General features: G+C 47.3%; 1 protein-coding gene across 5 annotated transcripts in view; it reads right to left on the bottom strand.

Annotated features, from left to right (window-relative positions):
* Positions 1 to 14155, bottom strand: part of ELP6 (elongator acetyltransferase complex subunit 6) — a 78613-nt gene extending 64458 nt beyond the window's left edge. For 4 of the 5 annotated variants that reach the window (XM_086368331.1, XM_086368329.1, XM_086368333.1 and 1 more), the window contains exons 1-6: positions 11623 to 14155; positions 8002 to 8080; positions 6905 to 6975; positions 4104 to 4222; positions 2934 to 3135; positions 900 to 1046 (exon numbers count right to left, since the gene is read on the bottom strand). In XM_086368331.1, the coding sequence (XP_086224457.1) occupies positions 900 to 1046; positions 2934 to 3135; positions 4104 to 4222; positions 6905 to 6975; positions 8002 to 8080; positions 11623 to 11676 (672 nt within the window). In that variant the 5' untranslated portion in view covers positions 11677 to 14155. Of the gene's footprint in view, positions 1 to 899; positions 1047 to 2933; positions 3136 to 4103; positions 4223 to 6093; positions 6145 to 6904; positions 6976 to 8001; positions 8081 to 11622 lie in introns of all 5 variants that reach the window. The other variant, XM_086368334.1, reaches the window with a different exon arrangement.
* Between the last annotated feature and the right edge of the window lie 7608 nt (positions 14156 to 21763).

Raw genomic sequence — 21763 nt, 5'->3', positions numbered from 1 at the left:
CAATGCAATAGAATGCACACACTCAATTCTGAGGCTCCGAAGACTAGACATTTGTCCTGAGTGACTACATCGCTCTGCGGGGCTGAGCGGCTTCAGAGCCACACGCTGCCAGTGGAAGGGTCTCCTCGGGGTGTGCCTGGCATACCACCAGCACAGCCTCTCTGAGCCTGCTCGAATGCTCTGATTTCCATACCTGACTCTGAATGACTCTGGGCCAAAACTCCCACCCACCCTTAATGGGTCAAAAGTGGTCAAAGCGAAGTTAACCTGGAAGAGGTGGCAAAGGCTTTGGGGTGATCCTGAAAGAGAAGTTTCAGAAGGCAGAGAACCATGGCAGCCCCTGGGCATGGGGAGAACCTGACCTCCCTTCCAGGCCACAGGCAGGACTCCATGCTTCCCCCTAAGTACTCCAAACATCCCGGTGGTGGGGTTAGGGGGTGGCAGTAACGCCAGCCAGGAGAATAGCCTCCCAAGTCTCCATTTGAAAAGGAATGGTGTTGGCCTGAATACACAGAGCCTGCTATGACCCTGTGGTAGAAGTCTGCTGTTTACTGCCTTCCCCAGGGGATAGCTGGACAGTCATCTCCTCTCCAAGAACTCCCCTCTGGCCGCAAATGACCACCGTGCAAAACCTGCCCTGGTGCACAGGGCCAAGAACCCCTGGAGCGGACTCGGATCTGCATTCACACAACTTCTGAGACCTCCCTCCCACCCAAGGGCATATCCTAGTGGACTACCCCCAGGCCCGACACTGTCCCGGGGCAGTGGGGCGCACAGAGGAGGCGAGCAGCTCCTGGTGAGCCAGGGCCCCGCGCACCTGCCCGTGCCCAACACTGTCCCGGGGCAGTGGGGCGCACAGAGGAGGCGAGCAGCTCCCGGTGAGCCAGGGCCCCGCGCACCTGCCCGTGCACATCTTTGCAGAAGCCGGTGGCCAGGCCCTCAACCCGCAGGATCAGGTGGCTCTGGTGACTAAGGCCATTCAGCAGGACGTCACTCTCCTTGTCCTCGGCATCTCCACTGTCATGTACGAGGGCCACGACGTTTCCCTGCAACAGATACAGGCTGTCAGGAGGGACGCCAGGCTCAAGACACGCGGGTCTCTGGGAGCCTCCGCTGCCCTGCACGCCCTCTCACGGGACTGGGCTCAGGGCTTGGGCCTGCAATCGTCTGCTGGAACAGCTTCACCAGCACACCCAGCCTGGACGTCCAGCTCAGTTTGTCTGTAAGCAAGGAAGAGCATCCAGTCGTGAAAAAGAATAAAACAGATCAGTGTGTTCTGTTTTGGGGGCAGTGGATAGCAAAACACACACTGTGTGTTAGTAAATGAAAAGAAGTACCAAACTGTGTGGATGGTGGGTTACTCGGAATGTGAAAAGAAAAGCAGGGAGATGAGCATACATACAAATGCATTTATGACTGCTCAGACGCTCCGGAAGGATATATGAGGGAGGGAAGGAGAGACCTACTTTTTGCTACAGTAGACTTTATATCCTGTTTATATCTTTTTTTCTTTATTAAACTATTTTAATATTAAAACTTTAATTAAAATATTAAAAACTTTATAATATAAAAATATTGAAATTTTAGTATTAAACTACTTTCTCTATTAAACTATTTCCAAGTTTTACTTTCTTAATTAATATAAGTATTTTTACAAAAAGAAGTTGATAGTGGCCCACACGGGGCTTCCCTGGTAGCTCAGCTGGTAAAGAATCCGCCTCCAATGCAGGAGACCCCGGTTCAATTCCTGGGTCGGGAAGATCCCCTGGAGAAGGGATAGGCTACCACTCCAGTGGTTCAGGTGGTAAAGAACCCGCCTGCGATGCGGGAGACCTGGCTTTGATCCCTGGATTGGGAAGACTCCCCTGGACAAGGGAACAGCCACCCACTCCAGTATTCTTGCCTGGAGAATGCCATGAACAGAAGAGCCTGGCGGGCTACACTCCACGGGGTCACAAAGAGTCGGACACGACTGAGCGACTGCACACAGCACAGTGGGCCACACGGCAGGCTGAGCTGCACAAACTGACTGCCTGCTTCACTCCTCCCCCAGCCCCGCTGAACTGTGTCCTGAGGCCCCTTACACGTCCCCCCCCCATTCTTTCCCCATCACCCTGGCGCCCGGCCCTGCGACTGTAGGCAGGATGGCCTAAGGTCCCCTAAATCCAGCTTCCAGGCAGGACCCTGCACGCAGGAGGTGAGTGGCATGCACCGCTGGATCCACACACCCTGACTAATCCACTTCCCCCGTCCCCACTGCCCTGTGCCCAGCCTGGCCCTGTGGGACACACGCTCAGCTGATGTCTGTAAGCTCCCCCTCACTTAATTCTTGCGGTCTGGTTCCTGGGAGGTGGGTACCACAGGTGTTACTGTTTTGCTAAAATCCCTATGAGGCAAAATCTCTATTTTTGCCTCATAACTTAACAATGAAGGTTACACCCTACCCCTGCATTGCACCTCGCAATTTTCATATTGTTTTTGTTTTGGGACACACTGTGTGGCACGTAGGATCACAGTTCTTTGACCAGGGATCGAACCCACGCCCCCTGCAGTGGAATCACAGAATCTTAACCATTGCACTGCCAGGCAAGTCCCTTCACCTCACAATCCTTAAAGCAGTTTTACATCTATTATCTTAACTGACCTTCAAAACACACTCAGAGCGATACTGTCGTGTGGCAGAGCGGGGACAGACGCAGGACCACACGTGGCCAACCCCACTACAGACAGGGCCAGGCACCCTTCAGTTTTCAGGATCTTACTTTTTAGCAATGGCAGGTAGCACAGTGCAGGCTGCATGGGGTGAAGATTTCTGGGGCTGCCGGAGTAAAGAAAAAGCCCCGAGCCATCAGACAGAAGAGATAACTGCCAGCAAGTGGCCCTCTGGGCCCGTGGGGTTCACGGCAGGACCTCGGGGTGCAGCGCCCGATTACCTTCCATTCCCGGCACACGGTGGCCCTGCAGTAATGGACGAAGTCCAGCACCGCCACCGGCCCCACGCCCAGGCTCAGCAGCACGCTAAGGTCGTCCACCAGCAGCACCGGGCACCTCCAGGCAGCCTCCCCACAGTCCACAGGCTCCAGGGCGTCCCGCACAAATGCATACAGCGGCTGCAGGTCCCCAGCATTGGCCTCCCTGGGACACAGGGCAGAAGTCACCAGACAGCTCACGTGCTCTCCAGATGTTCAAGAGACAACTCAGCAGCACGGGGGGTGAGGGGTGGAGGGGATGGGGGAGGGAAAGAAGTGGGTCCAGTGCTTGGCACCAAGAGGCTCATGAGCTGCCTGGAAAGAAAAGGCACGCTCCCGTGGGCATGTTTATTTCAGTTCAACTATTCCCTGAGGCCTGCTGGGTACAGAGCACTGTGCTAGCAACTCAGGGACACAGAAATAAACCCCCCAGAGGCCCACACAGCCTCTCAGTCCAAGGGCTTAAGGCCTCTGCTTTAAAGGGAGAGGCCTTCCTGGGAGGTCATAACTGAGGATGAAAGCTCAGCAGCAGTTCACACGTCCAGGTGCGAGCGGCAGCCTGAGCGCTCATGTTCGGACCAGGTCTGACCTACTACTGGCCCCGCTACCTCCGCCTCCCCAGTGACTGCAGCAGTGGTCTCCCAGCAATGGGGGTGGTGGGGAGGTGGGCTCAGAAATCAGAGCCTGGGGCATAGGTACCGGCCTCACGGCCCCACACTCCAGGGCCAAACCCCGTTAACAGCAGGTAGAATGATGCTGTCTATATAATCTGGGCTCAGATGGAGACCAGGCCCACCCATTCAAAGACACCAGCTTCAGAGACGGGACAGGCTGTGTGCAAGGCCACACACACAGGCCACACACTTGGCCTTTTTTTTTTTTAACATTATTTATTGATTTGGCTGTGCTGGTTCTTAGTTGCAGCATGCAGGATCTCCCATCTTCGTGGGCTCCTTAGCTTTCTACAGCTTCCGGGACAGGCACACAGCCTCTGACAGAGGCGAGGACCTTGAGTGATGCCGAGACACCCGGGCAGTGCCTGCCTTCTGCAGCCGGCTCTGCCCTCCTACGTCGGGGAGAGAGAAAGGGGTTACACGGAGACCCGGGGCGGGGCCCACCTGCGGGCTGACTGACCTGAGGAACTGCAGGGGGTGCGGCTCCTCCCGGGGCCGGAAGAAGATGTCCACCGCGGACTTGAGACCCTCGAGGACCACCAGCTGCCCGCGTTCCCGCGCTGTGGTCAGGCTGACACCCTGCACCGACCACGGAGAGGAGAGTGAGTTCCCGGGCTGGCGGGGGCCTCATTGGAGAGGACTTGGCACCAAGGGGCTCACGACTCCAGGACGCCAGCTCCTGAGAGGGCGCCGGGCCCGTTTGGAGCCCTGCGGACGTGCGTCTGGCTGCCTGACATGGGAGCCCAGGTCTTGTCTCCCCTGGGTGCGAGGGCGCCGGGCCCATTTGGAGCCCCGCGGACGTGCGTCTGGCTGCCTGACATGGGAGCCCAGGTCTTGTCTCCCCTGGGTGCGAGGGCGCCGGGTTTGGAGCCCCACGGACGTGCGTCTGGCTGCCTGACACGGGAGCCCAGGTCTTGTCTCCCCTGGGTGCGAGGGCGCCAGGCCCATTTGGAGCCCCGTGGACGTGCGTCTGGCTGCCTGACATGGGAGCCCAGGTCTTGTCTCCCCTGGGTGCGAGGGCGCCCGGCCCATTTGGAGCCCTGCGGACGTGCGTCTGGCTGCCTGACATGGGAACCCAGGTCTTATCTCCCCTGGGTGCTCCCCACACACAACCCGTGTTCTATTGTCAGATGTGCATTTACATGTAGTTTTCACATTTTCTTAAAACAAATTTTTTTTGTTAACTCTCTTCTTTTCTTACTTGGCTGCGCTGGGTCTTAGTTGTGGCACGCAGGCTCTTTTGCTGCACCATGAGGGGTCTAGTTCCCTGACCAGGGATCGAATCCGGGCCCCTTTCACTGGGGACACAAAGTCTTGGCCACTGGACCACCAGGGAAGTCTCTACTTGTCACATTTCTTAAAAAACTTACTTTCTTTTGCTTATATACTTATTTTTTACCTAGTACTGCTTTTTACTTTATGATAGTAATATAAAGTTGCCTTTTTAAGGGCATATATTACAAAATAAAGTACATTTAAAAACAGAAAGTAAATAGTAACGTGGTGGTGGGGTGACAGTCTCTGTTGCAACAGCTCAACTCTGCTCTCATAGCAGCCACAATTGGGGGTGGCTGTGCTCCAATAAAACTTCACGTACAGAAAACAGAGGGTGCAGACTGTGGCTGCTCAACCCCTGCTCCCGACCAGTGCTTCGTAAACATGGGTCTTTATGAACCATGTAATTAAGAATCTCCTGAGGGCTTTCTTGGTGGCTGAGTGGTAAAGATCTGCCTGCTAATGCAGAAGATACGGGTTTGATCCCTGAACTGGGAGGATCCCACATGTGTCAAGAGCAATTAAGCCCCTGCACCACAACTGTGGAGCATGTGCCCTAAGCCTGGGAACTAGAACTACTGAAGCCCACACGCCCTAGAGCCTGTGCTTCCCAACAAGAGAACCCACTGCAATGAGAAGCCCATGCACCACAGCAAGAGAAAAGCACCCTCAGCAATGAAGACCGAACATAACCAAAAATTAAAAATAAAAACAAGAATCTCCTGAGATACCTGATTAAAATGCAGATCTCTGGGCCCTACTCCAGAGCTAGAAGCCTTAGGGGCAGGGCCTGGGAATCTGCATTTCAACATCCCGTGATGGTGACACTGTCCAGACATGCAACCCGCGGTTCTGCAGAAGCAGCAGGTGACATAGAACTCAGACTCCTTGTGTCCCCAGACCAGGCCTTGATCGCTCAGTCACACACTGTTTTCAGTGTTCACTGTGCAGCACCATTAGCAACAACGGCCCTCCTGGCAGACAGAAGGACTTCTGACCGTCTCCTTTGCTCTTGCTCATGACTACTGTACTGATGTAAGAACAGCACTACAGCAAGAGGACGGAAACTCACGCTCTAGTGCTGGGCACACCCAGAGCTGTGCATGCCATTCCTGCCGGGTTGGTGAGTCAAAGGTAACAGGAAAAGCAGCCAAACCAGATATGAGAATACACACCTTTCTCATCCTAGCTCACAGATGCCAGGGCCAAACGCACGCCTCACCGACCTGGAATGCAACCGTGTTCCTGACACGACTGTGCTCCCTGAGCCTGTGCTCTGACCTCTGGCACAGGAACTTCTCCCTTCCCTGCAAAGCATGGGAAACCCTCTCGCTCTCTCACTGGTTCCCCCCATCAGAGAAGAGGACTGACAGTAAGGCTGTCATTTCGAAGATCACTGCTGATGCGTGGCCTGGTTCTCTCCCACTCTGAGCCTGACTTAAACCAAAAACACGTAACAACAAGAGCCCCAGAAATTCACCTGGTCACAGGTCACAAGTAATGTGCCAGGTGAGGTGCCAGGAGGGTCACCAGCCTCTCAGACATCTTACTCTTGCATGGCTGCATTTAGTAAGACAAGGGGCAAACCAAGATGAGGTGAGGGGCGTGTGACAAAAGCCCTAGACTAAGGGAGAGACAGTGGGAGGTACTCAGCTGGGCAGAGACCAAGCTGTGATCTCTAACCCACTGGGGACAAGATTAATGTTCACCCTGAGAAGGAAGAAACCTTAACTGGTCCAGACTCAGTGGAGAAGGGTTTGATTTAATCCATAACAGGTCTGGTTCTAAACACTTGACAAATGAACAAAACACGCAGAGATGCTGCCCTTGCCCTTCAGATAAAGGGTTCAGGATCCCATGATTTCCTTAGTCCTTCCCTTTCTAAGTTCCCTGCAACCCAAACAGGGAAGCCCAGCCTGACAGCATACGTATGCCTGGCGCACACACTCACTCAGGGGTCTCATCACAGAGGTCTAACATACTTACCAGCTTCTGCCCCACCATATTATAGTGACTAAAGGACTGGACGAGGGCCACAAAGCAGACTTTACAATTGGCTGGAAAACAAAATAAACTGATTTTTAACCAACTCTCTATTTACAATCAGTCTCAGATACTTCTTGCCTCTGGAAACAAAAGAACTGAGGCAGATCTAGAGAACCCATGCCTTGCAACCTGACATACTCAATTTGACTTGAAGATGTACTTTTTTCATATTAATAATTATACCTTATATTAATAATTATATCTTATTTCATTGATTCTGAGATGTACTTTACCTGTGAGATGTATCACCAGGAACCTTAGTTTGTTCCCCTGAAAATACATTATAGTTTTTAAAAAGCTGTATTTTTCTAACTCCTTGTTGGTTACAGAGATACAACTGAATTTTTAAACCAGTCTAATACCCGAGGATATAAGAACACAAAGAAACTCTAGCTACCTTATGAACTTAATTAATTCTAAGAACTTATCTGTAGATGCTTTTGCTCTGTACAAGCTGACAATAACACCATCTAGAAAGGAAAATCACTTTCAAAGCTGTAAATGATTACAACTCAGAGTGCCAAAGGTCAACCTTGTATCCTGGCCTGGCTCAGTGGGGACTCAAGGAGAATCAGTTAAGTCTTTATTTTTCATTTGGCTGTTTTCTTCTTCTAATCGATTTCTGTATGTGAACTGCAGAGCTGTTTTCTGTTTTTTTCCCGCCTCTGTTCCTTAGGAAGCATCTATTGCCAGGGCAAAGTGTTAACGGGTTGATGCCTCGAGACTTCAAACCACCCAAGGCCCAAGGATCAACAGAATGAAGAGGCCACACAAGGCCCTAAGGGAGTCAGTGCCTGCACAGGGGGTGGAGAAATGGAAGGCAATACTGGATACAGTGAATACACGGCAGTCGCTGGTATGGTAGAGGTGGGAACAAGATGGGCCATTAATCCCATTAACTAACAAATAGCCATCTGGTTACCCAAACACCAAAGGCCTGACTAGTTAATACTATTTCTAGTGCTACCTGAAACAGGCCTCTTTCCGCCCCCATCCCCCGCCCCGGCCTTGGGTTTTCTTTTTCTATAGTCTTATACCTTTGAGGTAGAAGGAGAGAAAGTGGTGCACAAGGAAACTGCCATCTGTCTTGGCATCACAGAGTAGAGTCAGCTTCCCCTAAAAGTTAAGAAGAACACAAAAAGATGTATTAGACTCCCTGGAAAGAGGTCAACTGAGTGTCAAAATCTAGTGGATTGTGTCTACTTTTAAATTTCTATACCTGGAGACTCATGTGCGTGTGTATTTGTGTATTTAACCAGAAAAAGAAGAAAATAAGTAAAAATTATAGAAAAACCAACAATGAAAGTGATTTGTATTAAACGTACTTATTTTGGGCAAGCCTATCTCAAGCTATCATCTTCCCCAGGCAACGGAGAACAAAATCCCTTCTTTTCCTCACTCCTCTCCAGTCTTGCTGCTGCTGCTAAGTCACATCAGTCATGTCCGACTCTGTGCAACCCATAGATGGCAGCCCACCAGGCTCCCCTGTCCCTGGGACAGGGGAGGCAAGAATACTGGAGTGGGTTGCCATTTCCTTCTCCAATGCATGAAAGTGAAAAGTGAAAGTGAAGTCGCTCAGTCGTGTCTGACTCTTCACGACCCCATGGACTGCAGCCCACCAGGCTCCTCCGTCCATGGGATTTTCCAGGCAAGAGTACTGGAGTGGAGTGCCATTGAGAAAATTAAATCCTGAACAAAGTAAGATTTTACCATCAGAACCCAATAAAAATCACTGACTTTCCATATTGCAAGGGGTCTTCTAAAAGGTCATTTAATCCAATGTCCTCCCTAACTCTAATCCTTATGCCAATTCTGTCCCATAGGCAAGGGATGAGAAAGCAGTTGTTCCAAGAGACAGCCGGGATCAAAGTCCTCCTCCCAGTGGCCTTGGGAACTGCGTCAGGCAGAGCTCTCATTGTGGAGAGCCCGGGAAAGACCTCCAAAGATGGCCTTTGCAGGGGCTGGCTGTCCCGCTCCAGTCAGCCTTTGTTCCTTGTCAGTGATAGGGAAGGTCATCTCTCTGTTGTCCTGATATTTTTTCCTCTCATAAAATATGAAAGATTACACTAGCAGACTCTGAAGTTTACCCCTGGCACTGTCATTTCCTGGTGCCCACTTCTATCCCTCATTGTAGCCCTCGGTTTGGTCTTTGGAGGTGCTAGTAAGTAGGAACTGGCAAGGTCAGCAGCGCCATCTGGAGGCTTGGGCAGAGAAAAACTGCGGGGCAATTAAAATGCACAAGGATTTACTGAAAACTATTTGCCTGGGACTATGGAATTCCAGTTGAGCAATTTCAAATCCTGAAAGATGATGCTGTGAAAGTGCTGCACTCAATATGCCAGCAAATTTGGAAAACTCAGCAGTGGCCACAGGACTGGAAAAGGTCAGTTTTCATTCCAATCCCAAAGAAAGGCAATGCCAAAGAATGCTCAAACTACCGCACAATTGCACTCATCTCACACGCTAGGAAAGTAATGCTCAAAATTCTCCAAGCCAGGCTTCAGCAATACGTGAACCGTGAACTTCCAGATGTTCAAGCTGGTTTTAGAAAAGGCAGAGGAACCAGAGATCAAATTGCCAACATCCGCTGGATCATGGAAAAAGCAAGAGAGTTCCAGAAAAACATCTATTTCTGCTTTATTGACTATGCCAAAGCCTTTGACTGTGTGGATCACAATGAACTGTGGAAAATTCTGAAAAGAGATGGGAATACCAGACCACCTGATCTGCCTCTTGAGAAACCTGTATGCAGGTCAGGAAGCAACAGTTAGAACTGGACACAGAACAACAGACTGGTTCCAAATAGGAAAAGGAGTACATCAAGGCTGTATATTGTCACCCTGCTTATTTAACTTATATGCAGAGTACATCATGACAAACGCTGGACTGGAAGAAGCACAATCTGGAATCAAGATTGCCAGGAGAAATATCAATAACCTCAGATATGCAGATGACAGCACCCTTATGGCAGACAGTGAAGAGGAACAAAAAAGCCTCTTGATGAAAGTGAAAGTGAAGAGTGAAAAAGTTGGCTTAAAGCTCAACATTCAGAAAACGAAGATCATGGCATCCAGTCCCATCACTTCATGGGAAGTAGATGGGGAAACAGGGAAACAGTGTCAGACTTTATTTCATGGGGCTCTAAAATCACTGCAGATGGTGACTGCAGCCATGAAATCAAAAGACGCTTACTCCTTGGAAGAAAAGTTATGACCAACCTAGATAGCATATTCAAAAGCAGAGACATTACTTTGCCAACAAAGGTCCGTCTAGTCAAGGCTATGGTTTTTCCTGAGGTCATGTATGGATGTGAGAGTTGGACTGTGAAGAAAGCTGAGCGCTGAAGAATTGATGCTTTTGAACTGTGGTGCTGGAGAAGACTCTTGAGAGTCCCTTGGACTGCAAGGAGATCCAACCAGTCCATTCTGAAGGAGATCAGCCCTGGGATTTCTTTGGAAGGAATGATGCTAAAGCTGAAACTCCAGTACTTTGGCCACCTCATGCGAAGAGTTGACTCATTGGAAAAGACTCTGATGCTGGGAGGGATTGGGGGCAGGAGGAGAAGGGGACGACTGAGGATGAGATGGCTGGATGGCATCACCGACTCGATGGACGTGAGTTTGAGTGAACTCCGGGAGTTGGTGATGGACAGGGAAGCCTGGCGTGCTGTGATTCATGGGGTAGCCAAGAGTCAGACATGACTGAGACTGAAGTGAACTGATGGAGTAACAAAAAGACTTTACACACTAGGTGTCTTGGCCGCCTGGATGAGCTTACCATTTCATCAGAAAGACAGGAGTTATGAAATAAATCACCTATGTTCCTAGGAGAGGCAACCCTCGGACTAACGCATGAACATTTTTGAGTTGCTGTAGACCGTGGAAAGGAGAGAGCGAAGAAAACAGAGTAGGGAGGCTGTGGTGCCAAAGGCGGGATTGTGCAATCAAACGTTGGCTGCGAGCAGCTTCAGAGAGCACTGTTCAAAACCATGAGGAGGAAGACGAGCAGAAGTGTTCGCTGAAACCTGCCGAGTGCTCCCGGGACAGAGTGGGCTTAAGGTCGTTAGGAAGTTGCTCCCTTATGATGGTGGGCGGGGCGGGGGGTGGGGTGTTCCAGGTGGCTCAGTGGTCAAGAATCCGCCTGTTAAGGCAAGAGACGCGGGACAGGCAGTTCCATCCCTGCGTCGGGAAGATCCCCTGGAGAAGGGAATGGTAATCCACTCCAGTATTCTTCCCTGGAGAATCCCACGGACAGAATAGACTGGCGGGCTACGGTCCATGGGGTCACAAAGAGTCGGACACGGACAGAGCGACTAAACCACCACCACCAACCTCTGTTTGGGCGCTAGGGCTCCCACCACGGTGAACACGCACAAGGGTCGCCTATACACTTAAGTCAACCCAAACGTATAACGTGCTTGCTGCGGTCTTTCAAGGGCGCACGCGACCTTCGAAAACGCGCAGGATGCCCACCTTTCGCAGGCCTAAGCGTCCAGCCCAGCCTCGGGGGCGGGCCCTCTGCGGACTACAACTCCCAGGCACCCCCCGGCCACGGACATCACGTGATTTCCCACGGGTCTGCGCGCGCTTCATCCGGGTGTCCGGTCTTGGGCCGCGCTCCCAGAATCCAACCTCCTCCTCGACCTTGCGACCTCTTACCTGCTCCGCCCCTTCAGGGGTGGTGTTGAGAAGGTTATTGAGTTCTGGGAACATTCCGAGCTCCAGAACGCACGGGGGCCCCGGATGGGAAGATGGGCTGCCACGGATACAGCGGAGGTCGGAGAGCAAAACCCACCACACAGGAGCACGCGGGAGGAGTGCGCATGCGCAATTCCCCTGGCCGCAGCCAATGAAACGCGTGGATCGGCCGCTCTCGGCGCATGCGCAGAGACGCGCACCAGGCCGGGGGAATCTGGACGCTGAGCCGTGCGGGCTTCTTACCTGTATTCCACTCGCAGAGAGTTTCCCCCAACCAAGGCATCAGGAGGTCGGGTCTCTTCTTCCTTACCTCAACCGCGCGTTCTTCTCATCCCAGAGCCTCCTGTCAAGCTTCTGCGGTGTGCCTCACACTACTAAAGGCTTTGGCTGCAATGGGCGAACCAGACAGGCAAAGACGCTCGCTCTCGCACAAAACAGAAAACAGACGTAATAAACATGGAATAATACATTGAAAAATTCTGTGTGGCGGATAAAATGAAGCTGGATAAAGGAATAACGGTGGGATGGGGGTAGGTTTTGGAATAAGACAGGTTATCTGGGTAGGGTCACTGACCAAGTAGGGTTGGAACACGCCCTGCATGCTTCTCTTTGAGGTTTTTGCACTGTTTACCCTCCCTGGGCTGCAGCCGTTAAAGAAAAAACAAAACAAAAAACGCCACTTCTTTCAGGTCTTTGTTCACATGTCAGTTTATCAGCGAGGCCTTCCCCAAGCCTCCATGGAACTAGAGATCAATTGCCAATTTTCCACTGGATTATCGAAAAAGCAAGAGAGTTCCAGAAAAACATCTATTTCTGCTTTATTGACTACACCAAAGGCTTTGACTGTGTGCATCACAATAAACTGTGGAAAATTCTGAAAGAGATGGAATACCAGACCACCTGACCTGCCTCTTGAGAAATCTGTGTGCATGTCAGGAAGCAACAGTTAGAACTGGACGTGGAACAACAGACTGGTTCCAAATAGGAAAAGGAGTACATCAAGGCTGTATATCGTCACCCTGCTTGTGTAACTTATATGCAGAGTACATCATGAGAAACGCTGGGTTGGATGAAGCACAAGCTAGAATCAAGATTTCCAGAAGAAATATCAATAATCTCAGATATACAGATAGGCAGATTACACAACCCTTATGGCAGAAAGTGGAGAAGAACTAAAAAGCCTCTTGATGAAAGTGAAAGAGGAGAGTGAAAAAGTTGGCTTAAACCTCAACATTCAGAAAACTAAGATCATGGCATCTGGTTCCATCACTTCATGGGAAATAGATGGAGAAACAGCGGAAACAGTGAGAGACTTTATTTTGGGGGGCTCCAAAATCACTGCAGATGGTGACTGCAGCCATGAAATTAAAAGATGCTTACTTCTTGGAAGGAAAGTTATGACCAACCTGGACAGCATATTAAAAAGCAGAGACATTACTTTGCCAGCAAAGGTCTGTCTAGTCAAAGCTATGGTTTTTCCAGTCGTCATGTATGGATGTGAGATTTGGACTATAAAGAAAGCTGAATGTGAAGAATTGATGCTTTTAAACTGTGGTGTTGGAGAAGACTCTTGAGAGTCCCTTGGACTGCAAGGAGATCCAAACAGTCCATCCTAAAGGAGATCAGTCCTGAGTGTTCATTGGAAGGACTGATGGTGAAGCTGAGGCTCCAATACTTTGGCCACCTGATGTGAAGAGCTGACTCATTTGAAAAGACGCTGATGCTGGGAAAGATTGAAGGCAGGAGGAGAAGGGGACGACAGAGGATAAGATGGTTGGATGGCATCACCAACTCAATGGGCATGAGTTTGGGTAAACTCCAGGAGTTGGTGATGGACAGGGAGGCTTGGTGTTCTGCAGTCCATGGATGGGGTCACAAAGAGTCAGACACAACTGAGCAACTGAACTGAATTTCCCTAAGCATCTCATTTAAGTTCTTAACTGTCCCTTCCCCAGCAATTCTTATCCTTTCCCCTCACCCCTCTTTTATTTTTCTCCATATCATTTATATCTAGAGCTAGTGAAGGACAGGGAAACCTAGTGTGCTGCAGTCCATGGGGTCGCGAAGAGTTGAACAAGATTGGGCGGCTGAACAAGACAAGAGTTATCAGTGAGGCACGAGGAAGTGCTGCCCCCTTGTGGACACATCGCAGAACAACTTGACAACCACGCAGCTTAATCTGCAAGGAGGCGGGCGTGCTCAGTCGTGTCCACCTCTTTGTGATCCCCGTGGACCATAGCCCGCTACCCCTGTCTCTTTAGAAATTTCCAGGCAGGAATACTGGAGAAAGTTGCCATTTCTTCCTCCAGGGGATTTTCCTGACCCCAGGGATAGAACCCGTGTCTCCCACACATCTCCTGCACTTCCAGCATTACAGGCGGATTCTTTACCACTGAGCCACCAGGACAGTCCACTGCAGTTGAAGGGCACTTCATATTCACAAAGCCTGCGGGGCTGTAAAGGACACCTGCCCTCAAGAAATGTCAAAAAAAAAAAAAAATGTCAAAAGGCAGGGAATCGATAAAGAATTCAAAAGAGGGCAGACTTGGGACTTCCCTTGCGGTCCAGAGGTTAGGAATTCGCCTTCCAATGCACTGGACACCTGGTCGATCCCTGGTCCAGGAACTAAGATCCCACATGCCATGGGGCTACTCTAAGACCTGACATAGCCAAACAAATGAATAAATGTTTTAAAAAACAGAGCCGACTTTCAAGAATCCAATTGCAAGAGGGAAACTACACTCACACTGTTTAATACAAAAGCACAGGATAACATGCTCCACATTGCTAATTATTTAAGAAATGTAAGTGAAACTCACAACTGGGTGTCTTCTCCAACCAGACAGAAATGGCCACCTTCAAAAATCTACAAAAATCAATATGAGAGGGGCATGGAGAAGAGGAAATCTTCCCTCCTGCGCCTGTATGGGAATGTAAATAGCTGATAAGGTGCTATGGAAGCGCCATAGGAAAGGAAAACCAGAGCTACATTAAGATCCTGCAGTTCCACTTCTGGGCCTATTTGGATGAAACCATCATTCAAAAAGTCGCATGTACTCCAAGGAGCACTGCAGCACTATTTACAATACCAGGACAGGGAAGTCACCAAAATGCCCAATGACACAGGAATGGAGAAAGGAGATATGGCCCATATTTACAATGCGATATTACTCATAGAAAAGGGTGAGATGATGCCATTTGCAGCAACAACAATGACCGAGACATGATCATACAAAGTTAACTAAGAGAAAAAAAAAAACAACATGTTACCATTTATGTGTGAATTTGAAAATCTGATAAAATTTAACTGATTTACAAGTAGCAACAGACTGACAGCCCTAGAAAACAAACTTATGATTACCCAGGGGCAAGGGGAGTGAGGAGCAGTAAGTTAGAAGGTTGGCATTCACAGATACATACTTATATATATGTGTGTGTGTGTATATATATATACATATACATATATCGGCAGGGAAGCCTGGCAGTGCTGCAGTCCATGGAGTCACAAAGAGTCAGACATGACTGAGCGACTGAACTTATATATATATATATATTCACATATAAAATAGACAGTCACATGGGATCTACTGTGAGCACAGGGAACTCTACACAACATTGGCCAATAAGCTGAACAGGAAAAGAATCCATAAAAGAACAGCTCTCTGTATATATAAAAATGTATCACCTTGCTGTACATTTAAAACAAACAAAACATTGTAAATCAATTACACTCCAATATAAAGCCCAAATTTGTAAACAGAAAGGGAAACAAGAAAGAAATACCTACTGTATTCCGCTCAGGCCTCAGTGTCCTGTGCTGGCTCACCTCCAGAAAGCCTGAGCGGGTTTGGGTTTCAAGCCTGGAGTGTCCTGGGGCACCGGGAGCAGTGGAGAACGTGCCACAAACGAGCGACACCTTCCATGCCCCGGTAGCACCTCGTCCCCTCTGGAGGAAACCACTATCTCAGGATAGGGGGGCCCCTAAAGGTAAACCAAGCCAAGTGCACCCAAAGGATGCTGGACCCTCTGGCCTGGAAGAGGTCTGAAAAGTCACCTGGTCTCCACATCTCTTGGACCTGACGCTCCCATGGTCAGCCTCCTTCCTTAAAGTTGCTGCTGGTATTTAAACCAGCAGCCGAAGTATAGAGTGGTTTGGGATTCCTTGCAGGGCATTGGGAGAAAGGTGAGGGTAAAGAAATAATGGAATACAAGCCCTTGGGTGTTTATGCTGGCACATTCCAGTCTTGTTTACACACCAGGAACGACTTCGAAAGTTCCGCTTGCTTGAGTTCGAGTGGGGCATAAGGAAGTGCTGCCGCCTTGTAGACATTTCTCCTAATAATAACTTTACAACCACCAACGCGTAAGGGTCCTTCATATTCACAAAGCCTGTGGGGCTGTAACAGACAGCAGCCCTCAAGAAGTGTCAAAAGGCAGGGAATCGAAAAAGAATTCAAAAGAGGACAGACTTGGGACTTCCCTTGTGGTCCAGTGGGTAGGAATCCTCCTTCCGATGCATGGGAAACTGGTTCCATCCCTGGTCCAGGAACTACGACCCAGCAGCTCCCAAGGCCATGTTAAGACCCCACACAGCCAAATACATGAATAAAGAAACATTAAAAAATAAAATCAGAATTTTCAAGAATTCAATTTCAAGAGGGGAAACTGTACTCACACCCTTTAAAAAATAGCACAGAATACCATGTTCCATCCGCATGACTAATTATTAAAGAAACGCAAACAAAACTGACAACCAGATCACCTGGACACGATCATACCAAGGGAACTTAGAGAAAGACAAATATCACGTTACTACTTAAAGTTGGAATTGAAAAACTGATATAAATTGAAATCATTTGCAAAACAGGAACAGACTCACAGACTTAGAAAACAAACTTAAGATTACCAAGTGGAAAGGAGGAATAAGTTAGAAGGCTGGCATTCACAATATGTATGTGTGTGTGTTTGTGTGTGTGTGTGTCTGTGTATATAGATATACACCTATCTATTTTAAAGATATTAGAATCATGTCTAGTTCCCTTCTTGTTGCTGCAAATCTCTCCCCTGGGGACCTGTGTTGCCTGGTCCCCTCTAGAAGAAACTACAGTCTCCAGATGGGGGATGGGGGATGGGGGTGGGGGCCCTCCTAGAGCTGAACCAAGCTTAGTGCAACCAAACGTGCTCACTATCTCTAACAGTTAAGGAAATGCAACCCAAAGTACTGTGATGTAACTGCCGCACCCTAACATACTATTCTATGTATAATTTAGATAACCAACAAGGACCTACCTTGTAGCACAGGTCAGTATATTCAATATCTGCTGATAACGTATAATGGAAAAAGCTATCTATCTAGTTACGTTTATCTATTTTTAGTTATATATAGATAGATCAATAACTTCTGTACAACAGAAAGCATGTCAATTCAATATACTTCAATAAACAAAATTACCCACTGTGTAATTCACAGCATTCAATTCCATACAAACCCTCCTCCAAATCATGGAACAATTTCTAATAAATGATTCTGTACTTCTGTTCTTTTAACATGTCCTTTAGTTTCTCTGGTTTGCCAAGTCGTTGGCTTTTTAGACAAAAAGATATTGCACACCTAAGAGACTAGTATTTTTTCAGTCACTCAGTTGTGTCTGACTCTTTGCAACCCCATGAACTGAAGCACACCAGGCTTCCCTGTCCTTCACCAACTCCCAGAGCTTGCTGAAACTCATGTCCATTGAGTCGGTGATGCCATCCAACCATCTCATCCTCTGTTGTCCCCTTTTCCACCCGTCTTCAATTTTTCCCAGCATCAGGGTCTTTTCCAGTGAGTTGGCTCTTTGCATCAGGTGGCCAGAGTATTGGAGCTTCAGTTTCAGCATCAATAGTATAATGTAAACTAAACTTTTGTATGCACTGGGAAACAAATAAATTCATGTGACTCCCTTTATTGTGATATTCACTTCAATGTGGTGGTCTAGAAGTGAACCCACACTGTCTCTGAGGTATGAGAATAATCATTTTGAAGGAATAAATTTATGCATTTTTCTGCAACCGTGAGTTGTCTTTTCACTTTCCCCCCACTTTCTTGATGATGTTCTTTGAAGCAAAAAAGGTTACAGTTTTGATAAGGTCCAATGTATTTACATTCTTTGGCATTGCCTTTCTTTGGGATTAGAAGGAAAATTGATCTTTTCCAGTCCCGTGGCCACTGATGAGTTTTCTAAATTTGCTGGCATATTGAGTGCAACACTTTAACAGTATCATCTTTTAGGATCTGAAATAGCTCAAATGGAATTCCATCGCCTCCTCTAGCTTTGTTTGTAGTGATGCTTCCTAAGGCCCACTTGACTTCACATTCCAGGATATCTGACTGTAGGTGAATGATCACACCATCGTGGTTATCTGGGTCATGAAGATTTTTTCTGTATATTCTTCTGTGTATGCTATGCTATGCTATGCTAAGTCACTTCAGTCGTGTCTGACTCTGTGCGACCCCATAGACGGCAGCCCACCAGGCTCCCCCGTCCCTGGGATTCTCCAGGCAAGAACACTGGGATGGGCTGCCATTTCGTTCTCCAATGCGTGAAAGTGAAAAGTGAAAGTGAAGTCACTCAGTCGTGTCCGACTCTTAGCAACCCCATGGATTGCAGCCTACCAGGCTCCTCCGTCCATGGGATTTTCCAAGCAAGAGTACTGGAGTGGGGTGCCATTGCCTTCTCCGATTCTTCTGTGTATTTTTGTATATTCTTTTCTGTATATTCTTCTGTGTATTCTTGCCACCTCTTCTTAATATCTTCTGCTTCTTTTAGGTCCAAACAATTTCTGTCATTTATTGTTCCCATCTTTACATGAAATGTTCCCTTGGTATCTCTAATTTTCTTGAAGAGATCTCTAGTCTTTTCCATTCTACTGTTTTCCTCTATTTCTTTGCACTGATCACTGAGGAAACCTTTCTTATCTCTCCTTGCTATTCTTTGGAACTCTGCATTCAAATGGGTATATCTTTCCTTTTCTCTTTTGCCTTTAGCTTCTCTTCTTTTCTCAACTATTTGTAGGGCCTCCTCAGACAACCATTTTGCCTTTTTGCATTTCTTTTTCTTGTGGATAGTCTTGATCCCTGCCTCCTGTACAATGTCATGAGCCTCTGTCCATAGTTCTTCAGGCACTCTGTCTGTCAGATCTAATTCCTGGAATCTATTTGTCACTTCCACTGTATAATCATAAGGAATTTGATTTAGGTCATACCTGAATGGTCTAGTGCTTTCTCCTACTCTCTTCAATTTAAGTCTGAATTTTGCAACAAGGAGTTCATGATCTGAGCCACAGTCAGCTCCGGTCTTGTTTTTGCTGATTGTATACAGCTTCTCCATCTTTGGATGCAAAGAATATAATCAATCTGATTTTGGTATTGACCATCTGGTGATGTCCGTGTAGAGTCTTCTCTTGTGTTGTTGGAAGAGGGTGTTTGCTATGACCAGTGTGTTCTCTTGGCAAAACTGTATTAGCCTTTGCCCTGTTTCATTTTGTACTCTAAGGCCAAATTTGCTTGTTACTCCAGGTATTTCTTGACTTCCTACTTCTGCATCCCAGTCCCCTATAATGAAGAGGACATCATTTTGGGGTGATAGTTCTATAAGGTCTTGTAGGTCTTCATAGAACCGTTCAACAGCTTCTTCAGCATTACTGGTTGGGGCAGAGACTTGGATTACTGTGATATTGAATGATTTGCCTTGGAAACAAACAGATCACTCTGTCACTTTTGAGATTGCACCCAATAACTGCATTTCAGACTCTTTTGTGGACTATGATGGCTACTCCATTTCTTCTAAGGGATTCTTGCTCACAGTAGTAGATATAATGGTCATCTGAGTTAAATTTGCCCATTCCAGTCCATTTTAGTTCACTGATTCCTAACATGTCGATGTTCACTCTTGCCATCTCTTGTTTGACGTCTTCCAATTCACCTTGCTTGATTCATGGACCTAACGTTCCAGGTACCTATGCAATATTGTTCTCTGGACTTTACTTCCATCACTAGTCATATCCACAACTGGGTATTGTTTTTGCTTTGGCTCCGTCTCTTCATTCTTTCTGGAGTTACTTCTCCACTGATCTCCAGTAGCATATTGGGCACCTACCCACCTGGGGAGTTCATCTTTCAGTGTTCTATCTTTTTGCTTTTTCATACTGTTCATAGTGTTCTCAAGGCAAGAATACTGAAGTGGTTTGCCATTCCCTTCTCCAGTGGACCACATTCTGTCAGACTTCTCCACCATGACCCATCTGTGAACTTCCAGATGTTCAAGCTGGATTTAGAAAAGCCAAAGGAACCAGAGATCAAATTGCTAACATCCATTGGGGATCATCAAAAAAGCAAGAGAGTTCCAGAAAAACATTTATTTCTGCTTTATTGACTATGCCAAAGGCTTTGACTGTGTGGATCACAGCAAACTGGAAAATTCTGAAAGAGATGGGAATACCAGACCACCTGACCTGCCTCCTGAGAAATCTATATGCCGGTCAAGAAGAAACAGTTGGAACCGGACATGGAACAACAGACTGGTTCCAAACTGGGAAAGGAGTACATCAAGGCTGTATATTGTCACCCTGTTTATTTAACTTATATGCAGAGTACATCATGAGAAACGCTGGGCTGGAGAAGCACAAGCTGGAATCAAGATTGCTGGAAGAAATGTCAGTAACCCCAGATATGCAGATGACATCACCATTATGGCAAAAAGCAAAGAAGAACTAAAGAGCCTCTTGATGAAAGTAAAAGAGGAGAGTGAAAAAGTTGGCTTAAAATCAACATTCAGAAAACTAAGATTATGGCGTCTGGTCCTATCACTTCATGGGAAATAAATGGGGAAACAGTGGATACAGTGACAGACTGTATTTTCTTGAGCTCTAAAATCACTGCAGATGGTGACTACAGCCATGAAATTAAAAGATGCTTGCTCCTTGGAAGGAATGCTATGACCAACCTAGACAGCATATTAAAAAGCAGAGACATTACTTTGCAGACAAAGGTCTGTCTAGTCAAAGCTATGGTTTTTCCAGTAGTCATGTATGGGTGTGAGAGTTGGACTATAAAGAAAGCTGAGCACCGAAGAACTGATGCTTTTGAACTGTGGTGTTGGAGAAGACTCTTGAGAGTCCCTTGGCCTGCAAGGAGATCCAACCAGTCCATCCTAAAGGAAATCAGTCCTGAATATTCATGGATATTCATCAGAATAACTACTGATGTTCAAGCTGAAACTTCAATTCTTTGGCCACCTGATGCGAAGACCTCATTCATTTGAAAAGACCGTGATGCTGGGAAAGATTAAAGACGGGTGGAAAAGGGGACAAGAGAGGATGAGACGGTTGGATGGCATCACCAACTCAATAGACATGAGTTTGAGCAAGCTCTGGGAGTTGGTGAAGAACAGGGAAGCCTGGTGTGCTACAGTCCGTGGGGTCGCAAAAAGTCAGACACGAATGAGCAACTGAACTGAACAGAACTGAATGTATTTACTGTTTTTCCTTTGATTGCTTGTGCTTTTGGTGTCATATCTAAGAATCCATTTCCAAATCCAAGATCATAAAGATTTACACTTGTGCTGTCTTTTAAGAATTATGTAGTTTGAACTCTTACAGTTAAGTCATCGATCCATCTTGCGTTAATTTTTGTATATGATGTGAAGTAAGAATCTCTGTCATCTGGGATTCTGATAGGGATTATGTTGAATCTGTAGATGAATCTGAAGCACATTGCTATCTTAATGATGTTAAGCTTTTTTGATTCATGAACCTTGGATACTTCTACATTCATTTAGATCTTCTTTAATTTCCTTCAGTGTTTTACAACTTTCAGAGTATAAAGTTTGTACTTCTGTTATGTCTATTCCTGTATGTTTTATTCTTTTTTGTGCAATTGCAAACAGAAATTCTAAATTTTATTTTTCAGGCTGTTCGCTGCAAGTGTATAAAAATACAATTTTGTCTATTCATCAAAATAGATGGGTTGTATCCTGCAACCCTGATAAAATATTTGTTCCAACAGATTTTTAGCAGATTCCTCAGGATTTTTTGTATATCAGACCTTGTCATCTGCAAGTAA

Source organism: Bos grunniens, chromosome 22 (genome assembly GCF_055505025.1).
Source record: "Bos grunniens cultivar Pamir isolate PY7600 chromosome 22, Bosgru_T2T1.0, whole genome shotgun sequence".
In the NCBI taxonomy this organism is placed as follows: Eukaryota; Metazoa; Chordata; class Mammalia; order Artiodactyla; family Bovidae; genus Bos; species Bos grunniens.
Note: the sequence above shows the minus strand (reverse complement) of the source record. Positions and strands in the feature narration are given on the sequence as shown.